Source organism: Eretmochelys imbricata, chromosome 18, assembly GCF_965152235.1.
Source record: "Eretmochelys imbricata isolate rEreImb1 chromosome 18, rEreImb1.hap1, whole genome shotgun sequence".
In the NCBI taxonomy this organism is placed as follows: Eukaryota; Metazoa; Chordata; order Testudines; family Cheloniidae; genus Eretmochelys; species Eretmochelys imbricata.
Window position 1 is genome coordinate 16,181,992 of NC_135589.1, and position 23,207 is coordinate 16,205,198.

The following is a 23,207-nucleotide window of genomic DNA, read 5'->3' on the forward strand; positions in this document are numbered from 1 at the left end:
ATAGACAACTATCCCTCCCTTAAATTAGGTCCAGTTCCTCACTCCATGGAGCTCTGCTGATTTACACTAGCCGAAGAGCTGGCCTTTATTTTCTGAGGTTTGACAACTATGGGGCAGATTGTTTATCTTTTACATAGTTGTTTTTGAACCAGATTTTTTAATCTGTTACACACAGCCCTTCCCCATCTGCCATCAATGTGGTTTTCATAAAGAAATCTTTTGCATAGCTGTGAAGCCTCAAAGAATATGCATATTTGTTTTAAGAATTAAGGAGTCTAGTTACTTAACGTCTAATAACTGTCTTGTTAAATCTAAATTAGCTGCATATTTGGGAACTGCGATGTGATGCTTGTAACCGTCCTTATTTGAGTTTATTATCCTGCCACCAAACCACATGATGTTACTTACGAGCAAGAGAAAGTCTCATATATTATCAGCATCCTCTCTTTTCATGCAAAACTGTTTCTGTCTTGTGGTTTGACTGTATCCTTCCCAGCCATTTTGGACATAATGGGCCATATGCTGGCCTAGGATAAACCAGTATAAATCCATGGAAATCGAGAGCATAGCATCTTCGTGCACTAGAATTGTACTGGGCCCAGTATCTGCTTTCCCTTCCTTGTCTAGTTTTTTTTAGCAGGGCGCCTGGCATTCCTATGTGGGCCATGGTGTGCTCGGACTCCCTGCAACAGCAAGAGGTATTGAAGTCCCCTGGTGCGCTGCGCAGAGAGTACTTGGTCACTGATCGCTTAGAGAAAATGACACTCCCCCAAAACAAAGCTACTTCCAGACACAAGCCAAACTTCAAACCCGGAGGAGATGCCCTGAGTTATTCATCACCATTATGTACGATATAAGATGGCCTGAGATCTAGTTTTCATCCAGCAAAACTGGATAGAGAAAATGTAAGTGCCCCTAGAAGTTGAGATGCAGTTGGCTAGGTCCTGCTGGCTCCCACAATGCCAGGAGAAACATGTACTGACACAGACAAAATGGGGGATTCTACCTGCCGGGCACTTCAGATGCTACTATACCTAGCCCAGACTTCCTCCCCCCACCCCCAGCCCCAGCTTCAGAGTCTCTCCCTGCATCCTTGGAACTAGACAGACCTCTTCCTGCCATCACAGAGAGGAACCCAAAGCTAAGTACCCCAAATTAGAGGGAGAGCTGGCAAGTTCATAACCGTTACTTGGCTCGAGATCTGGATTTCACAGCTGGCCTCCATCCCTATAATGGGCCCACCCAAGATCCTGGATCTGAACTCCCTAATTTAGAGGGGGTGGGATTTGAAATCTGGATCCAGAATTTAACAGCGGAGTCCTATGTCTAATCAAACTTGAGCAGCCTTTGTAGTAACAGGTGACCCTCAAAAGGTGCCCGGCAGATACAAAGCCAAAGGTCTGGTTGCTTCTCCAAATGCTCTTTCCATGCTCCAGACCACTTCTAGACACAGATTCTCTCCCTGCAACTACCACTGACCTGCGATGTGCCTCGACTTCCACCTCTGCATAAAAAGGGCTAATGAACCTTATCATCCTTTGCAAAGGGCTCTGCGATCTATGGCTGTAACGCACTATATAAGAGCTAAGTAAGTACTAATATCAATGTCTATATTAATGTAAATAAAAGGGATTCTGGATGTAAGATAATGTATGGTACAGAGAGACACACTGATGCCATGGTCTAGATCTGTCCACAGAACAAATCTGTGTCACATCTGCATTGCACAGAGGTGCCTCTCTCCAAACATCCAGCCCAGCCCTGCGATGTATGAGCTCCTACGACTCCGACTGGCTCCAATCAGAAACGGGCAGGTCCTATTCCCAGAGGAACTTGTTAAACTCTCCCAGCTGGAGTCATTCTTTGCACAGAGGGTCTCCTGAGGCTTGACTTAGTTCTGCAGATGGAGCAATCTCCCTTGAAGGCCATTTGCCCCCAAGCAAAGCAAGAGAGTTGGCTGCCTCCGGTTTACAGGCAAGTGTAATTTTCTTTGATGCCAGCAAAGGGCCCAAGAATAGTAAATCTATTTAATTTTGTCAGAATAAGATCTCAAAACAGTGCTGTAATATCGGCCTTTGCTTCCCGCAAATACAGCTCTGCTCTGCCTGACTTGCCCAGGCTGTGTTGGAAGAGGAAAGTGAGCTGGGTCCAATTTGGAAAGTCACTAAAGAAGATTTGAATCCAGCCCACCTTTTTATTTTAACTAAACTTGTCAATTACCATGTTGGTGCCTCTTTGGAATTCTGACCGCATCCACAATGACGCTGGGCTTTCTGCAACATCACTGCGGGTGTGCTGCTATTGATAGATCTGGGCTAGGGTCCTGCTAGCCAGAGAAGACCAGATACAAACCACTCCTGCATGCCCCAGACGGCTAGCTCGAACAGCGCTGCTGCGGTGATCTGCTGAGTTTTAAAGGACGCGTTGGATGGATGGGTTACAGGCAAGAGTAAATTTAGTGCTGCTGGAGAATGAAGTTCTCTGTTTAGCCACAAAACGGATAATTCATAGCGGACAGTAGTGGTGCCAGTTTCCCCACACGACTTCTTCAATGGGCCCCAATCCTCATCTCAGCCAGGACGGTGGTTTCAGACAAATGGCATCGGCTAGCCACTCTTCCTGGTCAGAGACTGGCACCCGTAGGCTTATTGTATCTGCTCCTTTCACTATCCACAGACTTTTTCACAAGCACAAACACTTCCCATACGAATGCCTTGGGAAATGAATTAAGACAGTCCCACGTGCTATGAAAGGGAATGGGTAGGTTATATTAGAATGGAGGACGGGTGAGCGCGCCTAAGTACCACATTTCACCGGGCTCTACTTTCTGCCTTCGTGTGGGCTGCTCTTTAACCCAAATCGAATACTGTTACATCAGTTTGCCTGGTTGTCACGGTACCAATGCATTGTCATGGAGATTTCAGTCTCCTGAGCCATGGCAACCACAGCACAGCAACGACATCAAGCAGACTTAGAGGTAAGCGCTGGGCTGTACTTTTCCAAAGCTTGTTCTCCTAACGGCTAACGTGAGCAGGCCCCCAGAAGCAGCTCTAACATCAGGATGGGAATCAAGACTCCCTTCCCCCCCAAGATGAGTGGGCTGAAAACAAAGTCCTGGTGACTCACAATCCCAGCCCAGATTCTTCACTCCCCACAGGGTGCCACGGGGGTCTGACCATAATTGATCCGTCACCCAGGCCTTTGAAACAGCTTCCAAAAAAGAGGCTTATTTCTTCCTTTAACAATGTGGTGCCAAGCTCTTTCTGGCAGTGCATATGGAAGCCCAATAGGAATGCCAGCCTGCCAGTCTATGCCAACGGCAAAAGCCTGTTCAAGAAACAGAAATAATTAAAGGGCGGCTCTCCGGCAGATTTTTCTGCTATTTTTATTCTCCGGACTTGGAAGTCACATGCCTTCATGCATCATCCCCTTATTGCCCATACGGATTCAATTTTTCCGTGCCGTTTCCTCTCATCTGTGAGAGATGGATAGAATAACCAGCTGAAAGAAGGGGTTTATCTCTGCAGCAAAGAAACAGCAGCAGCTGTTAAACTGCAGCCATCAACTTGAAGGATTTTAACCACATACTAGAAACTAGGATCTTCCAAGCAGCCCTTCAGCCTTCTCCCCTTGGAATAGCTTTATCATCCTCACAGCAGTGTCACAGCCTGCTGTGCCCATTTCTTGAGGGGAAACAATAGGTTTTGACTGAACATTTGTTTGGCCCCCTCCTCATGAGTAATAAAGGCCGTGGGGCAAATTCTCTGCTGAGTTGACCCTCTCTGTTGATCTCAATAGAGTGACAAGAGCAGAGAATCCGGCACGTTATAGATGGTAAGTGAGATTCTGATCTCAGTTATACAAATGTACCGGGAGCCTGGGATAACTCCACTGAGATGAACGGTGTCCCTGCAGCACGGCTGAGATGAGAATCTGGCCCTGAGCGGTTAGGAAGCGAGACAGAAAGGCAGCACGTGCCATTCCTATGATCTGCGGTGCACCTATGTACGTGCCATGCCGATGGAGCGTGCCATACTTCTGAGCACAGCCAGGTGTCCTCAGACATCAGTGGCAGCTGGCGTGTGTCAAAAAGAATGTACAGCATCCTGCACATTCACGTGGTCGGAGGGACTTAACTAGAAAGACAAGTGACCGGGATAGGAGGAGGTGAATTGTGTCACTGATACCCAAAAAGCAAGGTCCTAATTATCCGGCGGCTAAGAACTCTTCAGTCATCCCCTGGCGGGGCGCCCTGCTTGCTTCCCAATGCTGTGCTCTTCCAGGCCTCAGGCTATTTCCATCATGAGAGAAGAGAAAACAGCCTGTGACCTAAACTTTCAGCGGCAGCTTGCGCAGTGCGAAATGCAGCCCTCCTGAATAGAGAGAAGAGATGCGGCTTCATTCAGCAACACTAGAACTGTCCCCAACTCGGAGGCTATTCGGAATCTGGATTTTGCTTCAGGCTGAGGCCTAGGGGAAGCCAAGGAGAAGCATCCCCCGCCTCTGAGGAAGTTGTGGTCCCCACAAACATTTTAAAATCCCAGGTGGAAGAGGGATAACATTAAACCATGTAGATCTGGGGGATGGAGTGAATGCACTGGCCTTTTCCTCTCTGAGGACTTGGTTTCACTGCAGTTAGGTGCTTTTAGCAAGGTGCTGAGTAGACACTTCTCCATGGCGCGAAAGAATAAGAAACTAGAAAAGTTTGCCAGGACTGACAGGCTGCACCAGGTCAGTGTTAAGGGACTTCAGCAGCTAAACCCAAGACTAGAGCAGCAGGAGGTGCTATAGGGCCACACTGAGGTCAATCAGCAGAGTGACGTAGGTGAGCCTGAGACTGGATTTTCAAGTGGTGTCACATGGAAGGATTAGGGCTGCACGGGCAAAGCGGGTGGAGGTAGGATTTGGGTGGCAGGGGGTGCTGTGAGTCAGCGCTGAGATGCATTGGTAGAGTTGTGCGATGCTATGTCTGGCTTGTGCTGTACCTACTAGAGCTATCCTTGAAACCCACTGGGGATGTTGGCTTCATCCTCCAGCCCTTACTGCAGCTGGCCTGATTGCACCGGTAAGAGCAGTAAAAGAGCCAAACCGTTGCCCGGCATGGATGGGAGCACACTGGTAGGGTAACCACGTGAGTAATGCAGGTTTCAGAGCAGCAGCCGTGTTAGTCTGTATTCGCAAAAAGAAAAGGAGTACTTGTGGCACCTTAGAGACGAAAAGTTAGCAGTGATTACCTGAGGGATATGGTAGTCAGCGTGCCCCGGGATGTGTTTTAAGCACCATCCTGGGGCAGCTGACTGAGTGGGATCCCAGCCTAGGCTAAGCATTGCTCACTCTCTCACTCGCTCTGCAGCCCTTGGACTCTGGCCATTGACTGACGAGGCAGCAACTTCTGAAAGGCCACCGCAGTTTCTCTAAACTAGCATCCCAGCTCCATTATAATTACTGAGTCTCAGAAATAAACACCACAGCTTGTCATTTGTCCTGCAGCACCTCAAGGATGGGCCAATGTTACTTGACTCGGCTGCTACCCTTGGATTGCTGGGATTTCTAATCTTCTGCTGTGTTTGTATCAATTATATTTCAGGGTGCAGAGGCAAATGAGAACAATAACTACTTGTTTTGATTAAGAGAATGAATTTTGGAGGAATACCCAAGGGATGATCTAAGTTGAAGAGCTCCGATGCAGAGCTGGCTTCGCAGATTCCACCCACACAAACTCTCTACCAAGGAGACCAAAGCAAGGTGGGTAAAACATCCCTAATGAAATTCAAAATGCCCCTTCAAGCCAAATAATCCATTTTTTGGATCTAAACCGTCGCCTTGGCTGTAACATGCAAAATCGTGCAGTTCTGCGGATCTTCATGACCAAATCACTTAAAAACATGACATTTCCGGGGTTGGGCGGGGGGGGGGGGGCGGTGAAAAGAGGCAAAACAAAACTGAAAACAAAATATGGGCCACAAAAGATCTGAAAATTGCTGCAGTCTTGACACTAAATTCCAGAGGTGACCTCACCCAAGCACACACTCATGGGACTGGTTAGTAAACCCAAAGGTGAGTCACCATCAGGTCGCACCAAACGCAAACTCATTAACCCTTTTGTGGACCCTCCATACATCATAGATCCTTTCTTTAATAGGAAAAGGCAAACTTTTTATGCCCACCATAACCAAATGGTTCTGAAATCAAAAGGAATTTTCTGAGTAGCAGAGTTTGGTCCTTCCCCATAGCAAGAGGTCCATAAAGCAGATACTAGTGCTACTTCCACTCCTAGCATCATCAGGCCAAAGTCTCCAGAACCAACCCCTGTCAGCCATTCCTGGTGAGGGAAAAGGAAACCAAAACCACTGGCTGACTAGTATTTTGTTGGTGCGGGAATTAGAGCTGCTGTTTGGAAATATAATTGAATGGGGTTGGCTCTTAATCTGTGTTCCTTATCTTCAGATAGTGGAATTAAACCTTTTCAAAGAACATGGGGCTAATCCTACCTCACTTGTGTTTTGTGTTAGACTGGAAACTCTTTAAGGCAAGTACTGTGTTTTTCCACATGTTAGTTAGTACAATGTCCAGCACATTGGAGCTCAGATTGGATTGAAGCAGTGGGACAATACAAATGGAGGATGATAAAAGGATTATACAGTGGTGATGTGAAACAACATCCAAGTTCTTTCATTATGTATCAGAAGGCATCATGACCCAACTGGACCTCATTTAGCTAAATGCAGCGATTAGCATTAGTCACAATTTGCCTGCAACTTGTCTGAGTGTGCAGGCTGAAGTGGCAGGCTTCAAAATGTAGGGAGATGCAAGCAAACCAGGACTAAAGAAGCTGTCATAACAATGGCAATCACCAACAATCATCTCTGAGCCTTAGCTTCCCCATTGTTAAAATGACAGACATCCACTTCACGGGAGCAGTGTGAGACTTAACTAATAAGTTAATTAACTAAATGATTCATGTTTGTAAAGTTCTTGGAGCTCCTCAGGTAACAAGCACTACAGGAAAGCAAGGTTGTATGATATAATCAGTATTAGATGAATAAGCCGTAGCATTAAGTATTACAATATTATTAAACAGCTTAGACGTGAAGGGATCAACATACATTTCCTAGAGTGCCATGTCAGCACCTTTTTAGTTCATGGTGGAATAATGATCATAGTTTGGACTGACGTTCCCCTGTTAACTGCGTGTCTTAGACACACATACCCCACATATTGCATGAAGTGAAGAATGAAGGAAATCTGACATTGAATTGTCTATAATAAGAAGTAAAACCATGTTTAAAAAATGCTTGGTTACCTCTGAGCCTACAAGAACTTCAAGAGCAAGAGATTTGAAATGGCATGAAATACTATACACAATTATGTTGCTTTAATAACAATCATTTTCATCTGAGGTTGTCAAAGCATTTCACAAGCAATGCTCAGTTAAACCTTGCGTCCCGCTGGGATGTCTCTTTGATCATTATTCCTCATTTTACAGACGGAGAAACCAAGGTACCGAGAGACGAAGGGCCAGATTTTCACACACTAGCTAGATACACAAATGCATGAAACCTGTGCGACTGCCCAAGCAAATGGCTAATTAAGGCACGTTTCCATGCAAAGCTATTTTATTTGCAACCACTATCTCAATAGTTGTTCACGTGCCCTGTGCAATTGTGCACCTCCTTCATCTGAAAATCTTCCTCTGAGTCTCATGCTTCCAAAAGCGGCCGTTAATTTCAGGTGTTTCTCTTTTGGATGGCCAACGCTGTATACTCAGGGACTGCTCCTGCTCATGGATGCCAGTAGGAGGCACATAGGCCCAGATCCTCCAAGGTATGTAGGTGCTGAACTTCCACTGAGGATCTGGGCCTTAGAGCTGAATCTAGCTCCCATTAAACTCAACATAATGACTTCCATTAACTTCAGTAGGAGTGAGAGCAATTCCCTAGGGCCTGATTTTTCACTGGCGCCAATTCCAATTCCACCCGACATCGATTCACGCCTCCTGACTCCCGGTCTTGTGCACTAACCCCTGGACCATATTGCCAGGATGTTCCTCACCATCAGTTTGCATGGTTGCGTGTCAAATTTCCCCAGCTTGCACTGATGACAACTGGTTTCCCTGGAGACTCTGAATGGGGCCCCTCCTGCAATCCAGCTGTTCCCAGTTGCTTGTTGGGCCTGGACTCAGATAGACTTGTTGGGGTCTTGAGTATCTCAGCTCTTGACAAACTGCACATGAAATAATAGGTCCATGCTCCTAGCATCTGGAGCTGTGATTTTGCACCTCATGCTGTATGTGATCAGCATGCTGAGTGGCAGAGGAACTGCTTTGTAATTCCTGGAAAACCCACTTCTTTCTGCACCACATCAGTCACAGCGTGCACCCCATTGCGCTAATACCACCAGGCAAAAGGAGAGCCAGGCGAGCAGGAGAATTAGCCATGGCCATGACAATACACACAAGAATATTTTTTGTGGCCAGGAAAAGAGGCTGACTGATACTTCTGATATGGTTGGAAGCAATCCAGTAGCTGCTCGGGCTTCAGCAAAGGTTATTTAACCACCCATGAGATTCACATCTCTGCATAGTGCGGGCTACATTCCCCTTTTTGATCACAACAGAGATTCCAAAGACACCTGACCTATACGTTTGTGAAGCCTTTCTGCCCACCTGAGAGCTCTATGACAAGCCATGGGGGAGAAGAGGGAGTAAGCGTCCCTTTAAATTTCATTTTAAGCTTAGATCAGTAAGAAGCAAAAGTTGTCTAGGTGGTTCTCAACCAGGGGTATGTGTACCCCTGGGGGTACACAAGTTTTCCGGGTGGGACATCAACTCAGCTAGATATTTGCCCAGTTTTACAACAGGCTACATAAAAAGTACTAGCAAAGTCACTACAAATTACAGTTTCATACAGAAAATGACTTTGTTATACTGGTCTATATGCAGTTCTCAAACTGTGGGCAAGTTTGTTTTAATGGGGTCACCAGGGCCAGCATTAAAGTCGCTGGGGCCCAGGGCAGAAATCTGCATGTGGCTAAAGCGAAAGCCCAAGTTTTTAAGCGAGGTGAAACTTGGGGTATGCAAGACAAATCAGACTCCTAAAAGGGGTACAGTTATCTGGAAAGGTTGAGAACCACTGGTCTAGAGTACAGGACTCAGAGCCAGTGCTCCCAGATTGTCTTCTTGCCTCTGTCACAGACTTGCTGTGCGACCCTGGGGGAGCCACTTACCACACATCTCTGTGTCTCGTTCTCATTTTTAACAGTGGGAAACAAACCCCTCTCAACCTCCCAGTGGTGCTGGGAGGAGTGATTAAGTAATGCTGGTCTTGTGCTCTGAGAGCTTAGGTGGGCAAAGCGTGATGAGGACGATTATTATTTATGAAATCTGACTGTGGTTTATTGGAAATAGACTGGAACTGATCCCTGCCTTCAGAGAGCCAGCCAGGTGGAATTAGCTCCTCTCTTCCCTAGATCAAACCAGGGGAGGAAGTTTGGCACAGACATGGCTGCTTCTCACTCAGTTCCCTCCCCCTGAAACACCAACAGCCTGATTACTAGCAGCTGCCAAGCTCCCATCCAAAGGAGCAGAGACTTTCTGTGTTGAAAAAACAGCACACAGGTTCCTCAAAGGAAAGCTTTCTGCTGTCCCCGCATGCTGCTAGGGGGCGCTGTGCTGTTAGAGGAGGTGTGAAACGAAGGCGCTGACCTTCCGGGGTCACGAGAAATCCCGTTGGACAGTTCTGCAAGAAACGAGGGTGCTGAGTTCATTGGCCTGGGGTGGGAGACACCGTCACCGGTGCCGTAATTCCCCTTTGTTTGCATTACCGTGAAACGCCAACATTTAAACAGATTTTTAAATAAGGATCATTAGGAAAATGGAAAGTAGAGGCTGGGGAAAGCTGTGATGGAGCAATTGCTGACCTCACTAACACCTGGCTGATAAAAAAAAAACCCAACATGGGGTTTTTTAAACCTCTTTTTTAAAAACATTATTTTGCGTCTCTCTCTCTCTCTCTCTCTCACTATGAGCAGACACCACTACGGCAACAGCTCCATGGTGACAGTCTCCATGGCGAACAGATCCAGTAATTGCTGAAGCTTCCAGTTCAAAGCTAGGACTTGATTTGTGTGGATTTTTGCATTTCCTAGTGGAAATGGCATGGGGCCAGGGGCATGATGCTCGGGAGGCAGGAGGCGATAAGGGGCCTTGAGGAAGATTAGCGGAAGCCACGGGGTGGCGTTTGGAGATGAGAGAGCTCCCCGGGTAATGAAATTACAGCCAGCGTAATAAAATACCATCGGAACATCCTACTTTCGGGGGCAAGGAAGGTCTAGGTTAGATTGCTTCTCGAGGCCACTGCTGCAGTGAGTTTGCAGTTCTCATACAGGGGGAAGGAGAGGAACCCACACCAGCATCTGTCTGTCTGTCTGCGCTATGTTACACGCGAGTATTGTGGCCATCGAAATCCCAGGCAGCAGAGCTGTCACTCACTCTGAGATCTTTACTCCTAGCCTGGGGCTGAATCCTCCAGGCTCTGCAAGCACAATGCCACCCCGGTATCCCCCTGACACATCTGGTCCATTGTGGTTTAGTGACGCATGGGTTAATGATGTAATGGAGCTGCAGGGTTTCCCCTTTCCAGATCTAGCAGGGAGCTGGGGAAAGGGTTTCCCCTATTAGCTGCTGCCGGTAATAATACTTTACAATTACGCTAACACCTTTGGCCAGAGGTGCGGCTCTACTCTGAAACCTGAAAGTCCTTTGCAAATGGTAATGACGCCACGCGCTGCTAGGCAGGAAGCAGTGTTGTCAGCCCTGTTTCACACATGGTGATACTGAGGCACAGAAAGGGAAAATGACTCATCCAACATCACACAACAGAGCCACGAGTAAAACCCAAGAGTCCTGAGCCCCAGCCCCCAGCTCTACTTGCTAGACATGACATCCACTCCTGTCTGAGGATTTAACCCAGAACTGGAGGGTCCTGCAGTGTGTCAACAGAACCCGGGACAGGAGAAATGGGCTGCAGGATCCCACCCTCAGCGGCAGGCCCCACAGGGAGTCTAATACGCTACATCTATTCAGACCAGGATGATCTCTTCTATCCATCCTTAAACCGTCACCCCGGAGCCAGACATGGACACCAAGCACTCACATTTCCTAATTACACACAGCAGAGATGGGAGGCCTGGAGGCAGAGTGTTAATTTGGGATTAAGATGCACCTGAGGCTTTCCCTGCTCCCCAGCTGAGGGTCAGGGTCAATGAAGTCTGTTGCCATCTGCGCCTCGTTTGCCTTCTTCCTATTAGCTCTCCTTTCTGAACTGCCTGGACCTGGGCCAGCCACAGCCCCATTGAGCTGCTTCCTTAACCGTCAGCAAGAGCTGATGGCTTTTAAGCTCTGTGGTATAATAAACCATTTATAATCAAGACAAGGCTCTCCTGCCAACCTCTACCGCCGCCTTTCTGCACCTCCATTCATGCCTTCTTAAAGACACAGCTCTTTAAATAACTTGGGAACAATGCACAAAGGGCAGCCTGGGTAAATGGAAACTCTACACATTCCAGAGGCGGGGGAGGGGGATGATTAATTAATTACTATTATTAATAATAATTGGTTGCATGGATTTAGTGCTGCTGAAAGGAACCAGCTAGACTGCCCGGGAGTCTGATATCCCCAGCTGACTCACAGCACAGGGACAGCATTGGTCTCATCCATGCAAATTCTGCCCCTCTGCCTCCTCACTTCTCAATAGGGAAACCAACTCCAGTGATTTAAGTAAGTTTCCATGGCCCTTGGGGTCTGCTTCTCCTCTCACATCACGGTAAATCAGGACAAACTCCAATGCCACCAGGGGAGTTAAACCAGAGTAAAACTAGCCTAGGTGAAAGGAGAATCAGACCGTTGGTGTCTGTAATTACATTACTAAGAAGGCTATTTAGTACCAACTAGGGCAGTGGTTTTCAACCTGTGGTCCGTGGACCCCTGGGGGACCACAGACTATGTCTAACGGGTCCGCGAAAGGTGACTATGAAAATAAAGTTTCAGATCCCAGAAGAGGCATTCCAGTTTTCTGATCAATCAAAAGTATGTGAATAGCCCCACTTACAGGTCAAAACCTGGAAGTGTAGTCGTTGCCATAGAAGCCCACAGTTTAGGGTCTTTTCTCAGGCTGCGAATGCCAGGCCGAGCACATACAACATTTGTAACTGAATGCTGTTCAATCAGTTTTCAGTCTAAGACTTCTATGTTTGGAGTCCACAGACCACAGGTTGAATTTCCAAACGGATCCACACGTCCATTTGAAATTTTTTAGGGGTCCGCAAATGAAAAAAGGTGGAAAACCAGTGAACGAGGGTAATGGTTAAGGTCAGTTGTCCATTGGGAACTGGACAAAGACCCATCAAATTCACTCCACTCTGGCCACTAAAGCTGATCAGAAAACAAGGGGTGGGGGAGAAATCGTGCAGTTTTCATGAACTCCTGCTCCCGTTTTTTTCATCAACATTTCAAATTTTAAAACATTTCAGCCATCTTAGCAGTTGACAGACAAATAAGAAAACAATGTCATGAAAACTCTGCACTATATCACACTTTCACCCACCAACCCACACATTTTTGTGTGTGTGCAGAAATTTTTAAAAATTTTGTTGTTGAAATATGTAGAAAATTTTCGACCAGCTCCAGGGGTCTCTGAATTGGCATCAGCCAGTAGCTCAGTCCCAGATTGACCTGACCTGGGGAAGTGGTTAAATAACTCCAGTGTCCCCATTGGTAAATTCCACTTCATAGCAGCAATAAGGCGGTGGGGTGGAATTTGCCCAACTATGCGGGATTGGCCTAACTCTTCTCCCATTGAACTCAATGGTAAAACTCCCATTGCGTTCAGTGGCAGCAGAGTCAAACAACTCTTGGAAAATCCCACCCGGGAAGTCGTTGTTCTGGTTTCACCCAGGTGTAAATCTTGGAAATCAGTGGCAATACACTGCCAGTGAGGTCAGATCACATGGGGTAAACGAGAGGAGAATGAGGACCCATGTGTTCCAGGGAGATTACTGCCCTTCTCAGATGATTCAAGTCACTTGTGCTTCCACCTTGTTGCTTGTAATGCCACCGCTGTGTCTTCTTGTCGCTAAGCATTTGCCCACGGCTGATGGCTACAGACAGACACTGCACGAGACAATCTGGGGAGATGCATCTGGGGTGTGCCAGGATCTTGATCCAAGACAGAGGGCAAATGTCACCCGTTATCATATTTCATGCTAGCCTCAAGAAGGCTTCGGGAATGGATGGCTCCTCAACGCAAAGGATGGAGGGAGCATTTCTGCATGCAAGTTAGTGGTAGCTGGAGAGTTAATGCGGGGATCGTTCCAATGGAAATGTCCCCTGATCCTTCAAATTGGGAGCAGTGCCCCTGGGGAGCATCTCAGCCCAGCAGTGCTTAGTTAGGCCTTGGGATTTCGCTCCCCCTGCGCAAGACACTTATCTCCTCAAATGCCCTGATACAGCAGCACACTCTGAACCCTGCCAGACAGCCGGACAGCTCGCCCTGAGCTTTTGCCTGTCTGATCTAGATTTCCTCCTTGGATCCTCTCCGAAGACCATCTGTCCGCTGCAGGGAGATCAGACACAGATCCCTCCAAACTTCCCCTCTCATCCCTCCCGCCACCTCGCTTCCACACACACCCCTTCCTGTCTCCCAACAACACAAAGCTGCTGCCACCAGCCCATGCCAATGTATTTAGGACTTCTGTGAGACCTCAGTGAGGGAACCTCAGGAATTGTTGGGAATTCACCTTTCCCCTGCCCCTCTCTGATTGCTCCCAGCCAAATGCTAGTGCAAAGGGATGGGGTATTTCTCCAGCCACTGCCGACTGCAGCATACACACATGCAGGAAATGTAAATGTTTATCCAACGCTTTGGCAACGTAAATGACTGCTGATCTTACAGCCCCAAAGAAGCATCTCCTTTCAGCTGCAGTGACTGTGCCTTGTTAACTTTATTCCAGGAGCGGGTGTCTGAAGATGCTGGAGAGAGCATTGTCTGGTGGTTTAGAGCAGGAGCCTGGGAGACAGGACTGCTGCATTTGGTCATCTGGCTCGCACTGTGATCCTGGGTAACTCATTTAACCCCTCCCTGCATCAGTTTCTCCATCTGTAAAATGGGGGAAATAACACCTGCTTCGCAGGGCTGTGTTGTGAGGCTTAACATCTACAGTGTTTCGAGAGCCTCAGACCAAAGGGGCTATTGAAAGACAGTTGTTATTATTTGTTACGATGACAACTGACAAACTCTGGTGACGAATCAACCGTTTTCCTGAGCATCAAAGCCCCAGCTCCAAACACGGACATGGCTTTCAAGCAGTCGTGCGTGAAACAGGCCAATATAAATCTTTTACCCTCTAGTTCTTAAGTGCATGGAATCACAGCCAAACAGCTGTTCCATGCCGTGGCTGCTCAGAACTTCCCAGCGACAGCCAGACGACTAAGATGCTGTAGCTTCTCAAGCTCGGGTCCCTGACGTTTGAGCTAAAGCAGAATCTTTGTTAGCTGTGAACAGAAAAAAACCCTGACACACAGTGACCGGAGCTGTGACCACTGGGCAGTTGACTGCAATACATACAAACATGGGCTTCCCCATATCAGGTGGCAAAGTCCAGTCTTGGGGTGCTGGCATGACCTGACCTTTAAGTGAAGGTAAAACTCTCATAATGGTCAATGGTGTAAGGCTGGCTGTCCATGGGGTAAGGGAGGTTCCTTCCTGGTCCCTATGATGATCAGCTGATGCCTTGAAGCATAAGACTTGCTTCCCCGGTCTTGTCACATATATGTTGGTATGTGTGTAAGGTGGTGGGTATCTTACCACCATCCTCTTTATAACTGGTACCGCCCCTCCCATTCAAACTCCTAGGTCCACACGGGGCGCCTGATTATCATCCCAAATGAGCCTGAAGCCATGGGTTTTTTTACCCATTTCCCTCCCCTTTATTAAATAAGGATTAGAACATTTCCTACCAGCTGCTGCTAAACGCATGACACTGCAGGGGCCTGTCAATTCCTCACACTCCGGTTACAAAGGCACCAAACAGCAGACACAACAGACCAGTGGAGAGCTAATTATGGGCTCCTCTCACAGCCAAGATACACAGAGTCATAACCCTGCTCTGAATGGCCTACACACAAATAAACCATACCAAGGATCAGGCTCAAACACAACAGCATGTGGAGGTGGACTATATTTAACTGATATAGCAGGATTACTAGCCTCCTGCCTTTTCGAACACTGAGTGGGGATGAATCCACCGGCTTGGATAAAATAAGAGGGATTGAAACTTTAACTGGATGGAGGTCCAGGACTTGCTATATTCAGGGCTGAATCAAGTTCCAAAGAAACCCAGCTGGACCAAGGTGCCAGGGCAGCTTTCAGGGCTGAACACATGAACAATTGTTCCATTTATTCTGGGCTGGTGGTTCCTCGAGGAAACATTAGAAAGGCAAAGGCTCAGACAATATTGGCAAGTAGGTTAGGAGTAATATTTGATCACAGTTGAACACTCGTTAGATCAGTATCTGATCCTCACAGCAAAAGCAGAACAGAATTGGTAAGAATATTTAAAGTATAACTGGGTTAAAAAAGAATTAGATAAGTGCATGGAGGATGGGTCCATCGCTGGCTATTAGCCAAGATGGGCAGGGATGCAACCCCCTGCTCTGGGTGTCCCTAAGCCTCTGACTGCCAGATGCTGGGACTGGAGGACAGGCTATGGATTACGCAATAATTTCCTTTTTCTGTTTGTTTGCTTTGAAGCACCTGGCATTGGCCACTGTCAGAAGCCAGGATACTGGGCTAGATGGACCACTGGTCTGACCCAATGTGGCCGTTCTTATGTTCAGGCAAACAATGTCTGCCAGAGAAAAGAATCTGCAGCTTGGTGCACATAGAATCATAGAAGATGAGGGTTGGAAGGGACCTCAGGAGGTCATCTAGTCCCACCCTCTGCTCAAAGCAGGACCAGCCCCACCTACAACACATACCCATCGCTGACATGTTACTCTCTCCAGATCGTGGATAATAAGCTTTCCGACCACATGGTACTAACTGAGTCATGTGATTTGCTACCCAAAAGAGGCTGTGGTTTACCTGATGATGATTTTCCTGAATGGATTAGGAGGGATTCTCAGCACCTTGTCTCGCTGGCCTTGGACGGACCAGACACACAGGAGTGGAGATACCCGGGACCCAGGTAGACAAAGAGGAAACCCAGCAAATTCAAACAAGGAGAAGGAGGAAGTGATTCCAGACATTAGACAGAGGCGATGAACCTTGCTAAATCCATTCATTGGAAGAGAGGTCTGCAGAAAACTGCATCACTATCCTGTCTTTACAAGCGGCTGAGTGGTAAATCAATCAAGACTGTACAGGATTGCCGCCACCAACATGACTTGGAAGCCAGCATGCTTCCAACACCTGCAAATCAGAAAGGTACCCTCTCCGCCTCCTGTGAAATGCACGGGACTGCACAGATTTGAAAGACCCTGCACTTTCCCTCTCCCTGGTTAGCATCTGCTCACCCCACTCCTTACACTGCCTCCGTGCAGGCAGCATGCGCTCTGGGATCCATCATGCTCCTCACTTGGAAAGAAGCGTCCTAGCAAATTAATTGTGGGCCCTTAACCTCGCTGACCCCGAGCGAGACAGCCCAGGGCAGCCTTTGCAAGCAGGGAGGGAATGCTATCTGCAGTGACCTCAACGGCCATCCTCGGAACTGGAAACACTAGAGTCCAAGGGACGGTAGTAAATTACAAATTGATGTTTCAACAAAAGCACATCCTAAAAAAAAATAACCCCATGGGGGTTGACTATGTACAGACTCACCAAAGCTTCCCATCCTGGCAGCAGTACTGCCCATGTGCATCACTAGAGCAAGGGTCAGGGGGCTGGAATGGAAAGGGTTTAGGGATGAAAGTGGCTCCCTCCAGACCAGGAAGGAATGAGAAGCCTTTCAAGAATGAACTCCTCGGAGTTTTACCACGGTTTAGTTTAACTGACTGAGGTCAGAACTCCTTTCACTGACAAGAGCAGAGCTCTACAGCAGACTCGGCAAGGGGACAGGATTTATTCATGATATCCCACTTACGCAGCAGTGAATGCCGTGTGATGAATTGCAGAACCAGTTGCTAACTGGCCACCTAAGCTTCACTCTGCCCACTAATCGATTTCTGACCAGATCGCCCACTTCTTGGGCACGACCTGCATAAGCTCAACACAACTGAATAATCTGGCCATTCCAGACTCATGCCAATAAAAGCCTTATTATGTCAGGCTGCACCACTGTGTATTCCCTCCCTTTCCACCCACCCACACACCCTTTTATCTGTTACTGTAGAAAGTGCTATACCCATGTAACATGGCCCTGCATCTGGGGCAGTGTAACCCACTGCTCAGTGTGTGCTGTGTATCCCCGATCCACACGGGATCTGGGTCTGTTACAGTCCATCCCCTGCCTGCAGAGCCTGGTTCTGTAGCTAAAGCAGCTCATGCGTTTACCTCTGGGGGTCCCCAGTTCCATTCCAGGTAAGTTTGCCAAGATGGTAACCGTCACCTCTGTGAAATAAACCACTGAGCACTTCTGACAATAAAGGCAAATAGACAGCGCTCAAAGGGCTCGGTGGCACTGGGCAATCATATTAGGACAGAGCCTGACCTTGAGGAGTCGTGGCAAGCGACGCAGTGTTGAATAGTCCGCCTAGATGGAGACTGTTTTGCTTACCATGGTGTCATCTAAGCCATGACCAACTGAGGCAGTGTTGAATGTGTGACAGTCCCTGAGTGCTGAGGTGGGCTGCACGTTGTGTCAGTTACCACGTCTCCTGGGTCAACGGAGCCAGGGGCGTGAGGTGAAACACAAACCCGAGTGAGGAGACAAGCCCAAGAGCAAGTTGTGTCTGGAAGGCCCATACAGACATGTACGGCACTGAGACATTGCGCTCAGACTGTTTCCCAGCTGCTTTTCCACTGCTCTGCCCACCTTCCCGCTCGGTCCCTAGGGCTAGCCTCTCCAGCTACGTTCCAGTCAGGTCACTCGAAGTCCCAAATCAGTCCGAAGCCACATAAACGTAAACTCTTCCCTTTGGGTCTGCTAGGCACCGGTCTTTCCTGCTCCCTGGTCTGAGCCTTCCCCTGCCTCACCTTGTCACCCACACAGAGCTCCACATCTGCTCTCTGTGCCCGCTCCTCTCCAATTGACAAGGGCTCTTTTTTTTAAGCCCCACCATGGCAGCCTGCTTCCTGCTCCCCATGTCTGAATTTGAGCTAACTGGGCCTTCATAGCTCATTCACCTTTATGTGGAGACTTATGTGCCCCATCAGAGGCTGACTGGTAGAAAGAGAGAAAATATCGGCCTTTAAGACCTGGCATGAAATGGACCTGGCTAAGGACTATGACGATGGAAATGCCCAGGGCACCGATGGTCACCCCTGGGCAAATGGCCTTAATGGTGGTGACAGATCTGCTGGAGGCAGAACCTTTCTAGATGCTCCTTCTGCCTTAGCCCAGCTCCTCTGACTGGCTTCTCCTCTGTGGGCCTGGTGCCTGGGGGAGAAAGCATGTTAGGTGCTTCCCTAAGAGCCAGCTTCATCACTGTCAAATGCCAAAGTTGAGTGGACGGAAGGCAGCGGAAAAGGGGTTAACAGAGAAACGTTAACGCCCAAATTAAAACGAGGGTGGGGTTTTTTTAAGTAAAACTTTTTAAAAAAAATATAACACTTTAAGATCTGAAAATGTCTCTATGGGCCAAATTCATTCCTCTCTGGGCCAATTCCTCTCTGGGCCATGGGCTAAATGATTGCCGCGATAGTGGCCTCAGTGGACTTGTGCTGATGTTCAGCAGGCCTGGATCTGACCTAGGGTGGTGGGTTTATTTTCCTCAGCAGAGTTGCACCTGCTTGCATTAGCTCTGGACTTGGCTCTGTGTCCCTGAGGCCTGCCACCACCTCAATGCTTCCTGCTCTTCAGAGACAAGCAGCTGCTGTAGCCCCTTTGGTCACGGATCTCACCTCACTAGAGGGCCGAGTAGCCAAATGAAATGCAAGAGATGCTTTTTGGGTTCCGACTGGCTGGCTGTGCTGGAAGTCATAGCTCTAGACAAAGAGCAGAGGGGGGTCCAAATGGGCGAAGAGCAGAGGCGAGGATTTTGGGAAACTGTCCCATACAGTACTTACAGCTGGTGAGGAATGCAGCCGGGGCCCTTTCAGTATTTACTGACTCACTTGGGGCTAATGGTTGGGTACGGTATATTCACAAGTCTAGTTAAGCGCCTATATGGTCATGTACATTGGGGCTTTCCAATGTATAAATTAGCTACACACCAGTGTATGCACATCAGGATGAAGGTCACCCCTGTGCAGGAGGTCAGCACAAGGACCAAGCACCACGCAAGTCTTTAAAGAAGGGCTCAAACAGTGCATGGCATGACTGTCACTTACAGATATGTGCACACAGCTTTAAAACCCTAACCCCAAACTTCCACGTGTGGCTTCTGGTTATAGCAGAGGGCTTGGGAGTCAGGATCCCTGGATTTGTTGGGTGAATATGGCCAGCTCACTTATATTCTCCTGCCTGTTTTGTCCTTTCTGTGAAACAGGGATCACAATGCTTATCCAGCCCACAGTGGGGCTGTGAAGGCTTCCTGAATGATTGCAAAGCTCTTTGAGATGCTCGGATGAAATACGCTAGCTACTCTCTAGGGATGCAAAACTGGGTTGCTCTCACACTTGTTAGGTCTGGAAACTAACTCACTTTTCTACGGTCATCCCATTTACTAGATCTTACCTTAAAGATTCCAGCCCCCGACAGATATCCTGGTGATTATAAGCCCAAAGATAGAAAGCTGGATATGTATGGAGAGAGAGAGAAAGATTTTTCATGAGTCACTGCTGCAGCCCCAGCTTGCTGCATGTCTTACATGTACTCTGTCTAACCCTAGTGCATGCTGGTTCCCGCCATAGCATCTGTGTGTGTGCATGGGACACCCAGCAAGCTGGCACTTGGTTTGTTTTGCTTGAGCACTGCAGCCTGGATTAGCCGCAAAAATAATATATTTTTAAAACACCACTTGGCTGGAATCCTTAAGGTAATGCCGTGATATGTATGAGGTCCTCGAATGAAAGAGCAAAGGGCAAAGCACAACACAGACATTAATTAGGCCTTACACCACATGGCCTCCCATTAAGTAGGGAAAGCTTTATTGTCCCCAAGCTACAGCTGGGGAAACTGAGGCAGAGAACTTAAGCAGTTTGCACATGTTCATGTAGTGGGTCAGCGACAGACACGAAAAAAAGACCCAGAACTCCTAACTCCGAGTTCCCTGCTTTCTCTTTTGATACAAGAGCTGCTCAATGAGAAAACTAACAAAGGTAGGTTAAGTGAAAGGCCTAGAAAAGATGCCACTCGGGTGGCTTTTATGCCCTTTCATAAAGGACGGGAAAGGAAAGAGGCCCCGATTCAGCAAAGCGTTTAATTACTTGCTTAAGCCCATCTGTATTCAGCAAAGCACTTAAGCACATACATAGCTTTAAGAATATGCCTCGGTCACATTGAAGTCAGCAGGTTTAAGCACACACCTAACCTTAAGCACATAATTACATATTTTGCTGAGTAAAGACGGATTGCTAAGGGGCCACAGCAAAAAAATTTCCATGTGAAACCATCTGTAGCAAGAATGAGATCCAGCGACATGTCTGAAGAGAAGCAGAGCAGGGAGTTACTGGCAGGTGCTGCTAGGCGTGCACCCCTGGGTGCCAAGTCATCCAGATTCTCCGAGATCAGCAGGCCAAAGCACACCTGGCTAAGACGGAAGCAAGGCAGTAAAGCACTGAAAGCTTTCCACAAGCTGGCTCCATGTGCCCTGGTTAGAATTAAAGAGCAATTTGGTGCACAACGTTCAAGATGTGTGTTTGCTAACCCAACATAAAAGTCAGACACCGAGCAAGCCTGTTAATCAGAGTTGAGCATCTCAGACCAGACCTAGACAATGTGGGGAAAATGCTGATTCCTCAGCAGTGGCAGTAGGTCAAACTGCAGCTTTGCTACGTTACTATTAATAGAAATATTCTCACGATTATTTTTGTTTTTAAATGTCAGTACAAATATGGGAAGGAAGGCGTGTTTGTTGGTTGGCTGGTGGGAGGGGAAGGAGATAAACAGTCCCCAGAAATTTTAGAAACCCAAATGCAACTACATTGCGCCAACACCTGAGAAGTTGAATGTGAAACTGACTAGAGACAAGAGCTCTGTATTTGCCCTTGGAGCAGCAATGCCAATCCCAAACATTCAGAAATTGGGAACCAGATCACCCCGCCCGCCCCCAAAAAACAAAAAAAACCCCATGAGATTAGTTTAAAACTCACGAGATATTTAAAAATAATAAATTTGGATTTTTTTTTTTAATTTCCCTTCTGGGTTTTGAGCCTTTTGGGTTTAAGTTTTTCTCTGAAACCACCAGGGCATGAAATTTACTTTTTTTTTTTTAAAATGAAAGTGGAGATTCTCAAGTAATCTCCTACCTGTGGGAGTTGGGACTTTAAAAAAAACCACCCAATATCCCGAGACTGGCAATAAGATCTTAGAGTCAGCAACTCCTGCAGGAGTGACTCCCATCAACCTCAGTGGAGTTACACTAAGGATGAATTTGGCCCAAGATGTGAAACTGACCAGCCTAGATTCAGTAGTCAGTTAGTAGTCCCACAGCAGACTTGTCAAAGTTAAGCACGGAAAAGGGGGTTTATTTACAGTATCCCACATATGTGGTGGGGATAGCCAAGTGATGAATTGAAAAATAGAGCATTAAGCATCCAATAATGAAGCCACACTGAGGGCGGAGCAAGATGTGAAATTGAAACTGCCCGGTCTTGATTCACTAACCTGAGTGAAATGCAAAAAGTAAAGGGTAAAAAGCAAATCAGATTTCTAAAATCTCTCTCTGTTTTCACAGTTTCAGTGCTAACAGAAGGAAGGGCATTCTTTTAACAATGTTTTTTTACCCTGACGGTGTCCCTTTAAATTTTGGGCCCCCATTTTTGGTAACAAATATCTTGGCACAAAAATACACACTGTGGAATCTCTTCTTCTCTCCGCGACAGGGTGTAATTTTTACGGACATAACAGGAAATAAACAGCTCTGTTGGTGGAGAACAGACCCCTCTTTACCAAACAATTCCCAGCCCTCTACTCTATTATGTAACACTGCTGGCCTGTATGCTAAGTTTCAGGCAGTTTCTGTGCTAAAGACTCACCAGAGATTGTCAGAAAACTTGTCATCTTGGAAAAAAATGTCACCGTGCTGCATTAGGCAGACAGCACTAAATTCCACTTGCCTTCTATCCTGGGAAGCTGGGTTAGCTGGACTGCAGATGTATATCATATTTTGTTTAGTCTATTATGGATGTTGCTGCACAGCAAATGTTCTTTTCCTCCCAACTCCCCCTTCTTCTGTCACACACACAGTCTGGCATGACCAGCAGATTCTGCTCATTAAAACCTGTACGGGAAAAGCCAGATCTGGAGCAGCAAGAGGAACTGCAGGTCAGGAGTGGGGTGCGTTGGCAAAGCTGTAGAGGGGGCCCCAGTTCTGGAACAGAACGGGGCGGCCGGTCAGAGGTAGGGGGAGTTGTCACCCCTGTGGAGGGACCCCAGCTCTAGAATAGCGGGGGAGGACAGGGCATGAGGAGTGAGCTGCATTATCAGAGCAAGGGGCAGCTGCGCGCCCACCACTGCGAGCAATTCCTTCTTTCCCCCTCTGAGGGCCAGATCCTCAGCTGATGTAAATCAGCATTGACTTTAATGAAGCTGTGCCAATTTAAGATCTGGCCCTTAGGCATTCATCCCGCACCTTTTCCTTGTCATGGGAGTTTTGCCATTTAGTTCACCGTGTGCAAGATGGCGCCTTTAATTTGATATCCCCCCCCTCACCCCGTTTTCTTTCAAAACTGCAGCCTTTTGTTACACCCCCAGCCTGGTACAGAAGCTCGCCTGGCAGCTGGCGTTTTCGGCAGTGCTGGAAGAATTAGAAAGAGAGACTGTGGCGGCAACAGCCCACGCCTAGTTTCAAGGCTAGGCCGATGATAAATCTTCCAGCGGTAGCCTGCCAGAATGCCAACCACAGGTGTAATTACAGTGATAAATATCACCCCGTCCCCATAACCATCACA

General features: G+C 47.6%; 1 protein-coding gene across 1 annotated transcript in view; it reads right to left on the bottom strand.

Moving 5' to 3' along the window:
• Positions 1 to 22,420, bottom strand: part of ACAP3 (ArfGAP with coiled-coil, ankyrin repeat and PH domains 3) — a 118,733-nt gene extending 96,313 nt beyond the window's left edge. The window contains exon 1 of the mRNA XM_077837201.1: positions 22,293 to 22,420. Coding sequence (XP_077693327.1) covers positions 22,293 to 22,420 — 128 coding nt within the window. The remainder of the gene's footprint in view (positions 1 to 22,292) is intronic.
• Positions 22,421 to 23,207: the final 787 nt, after the last annotated feature.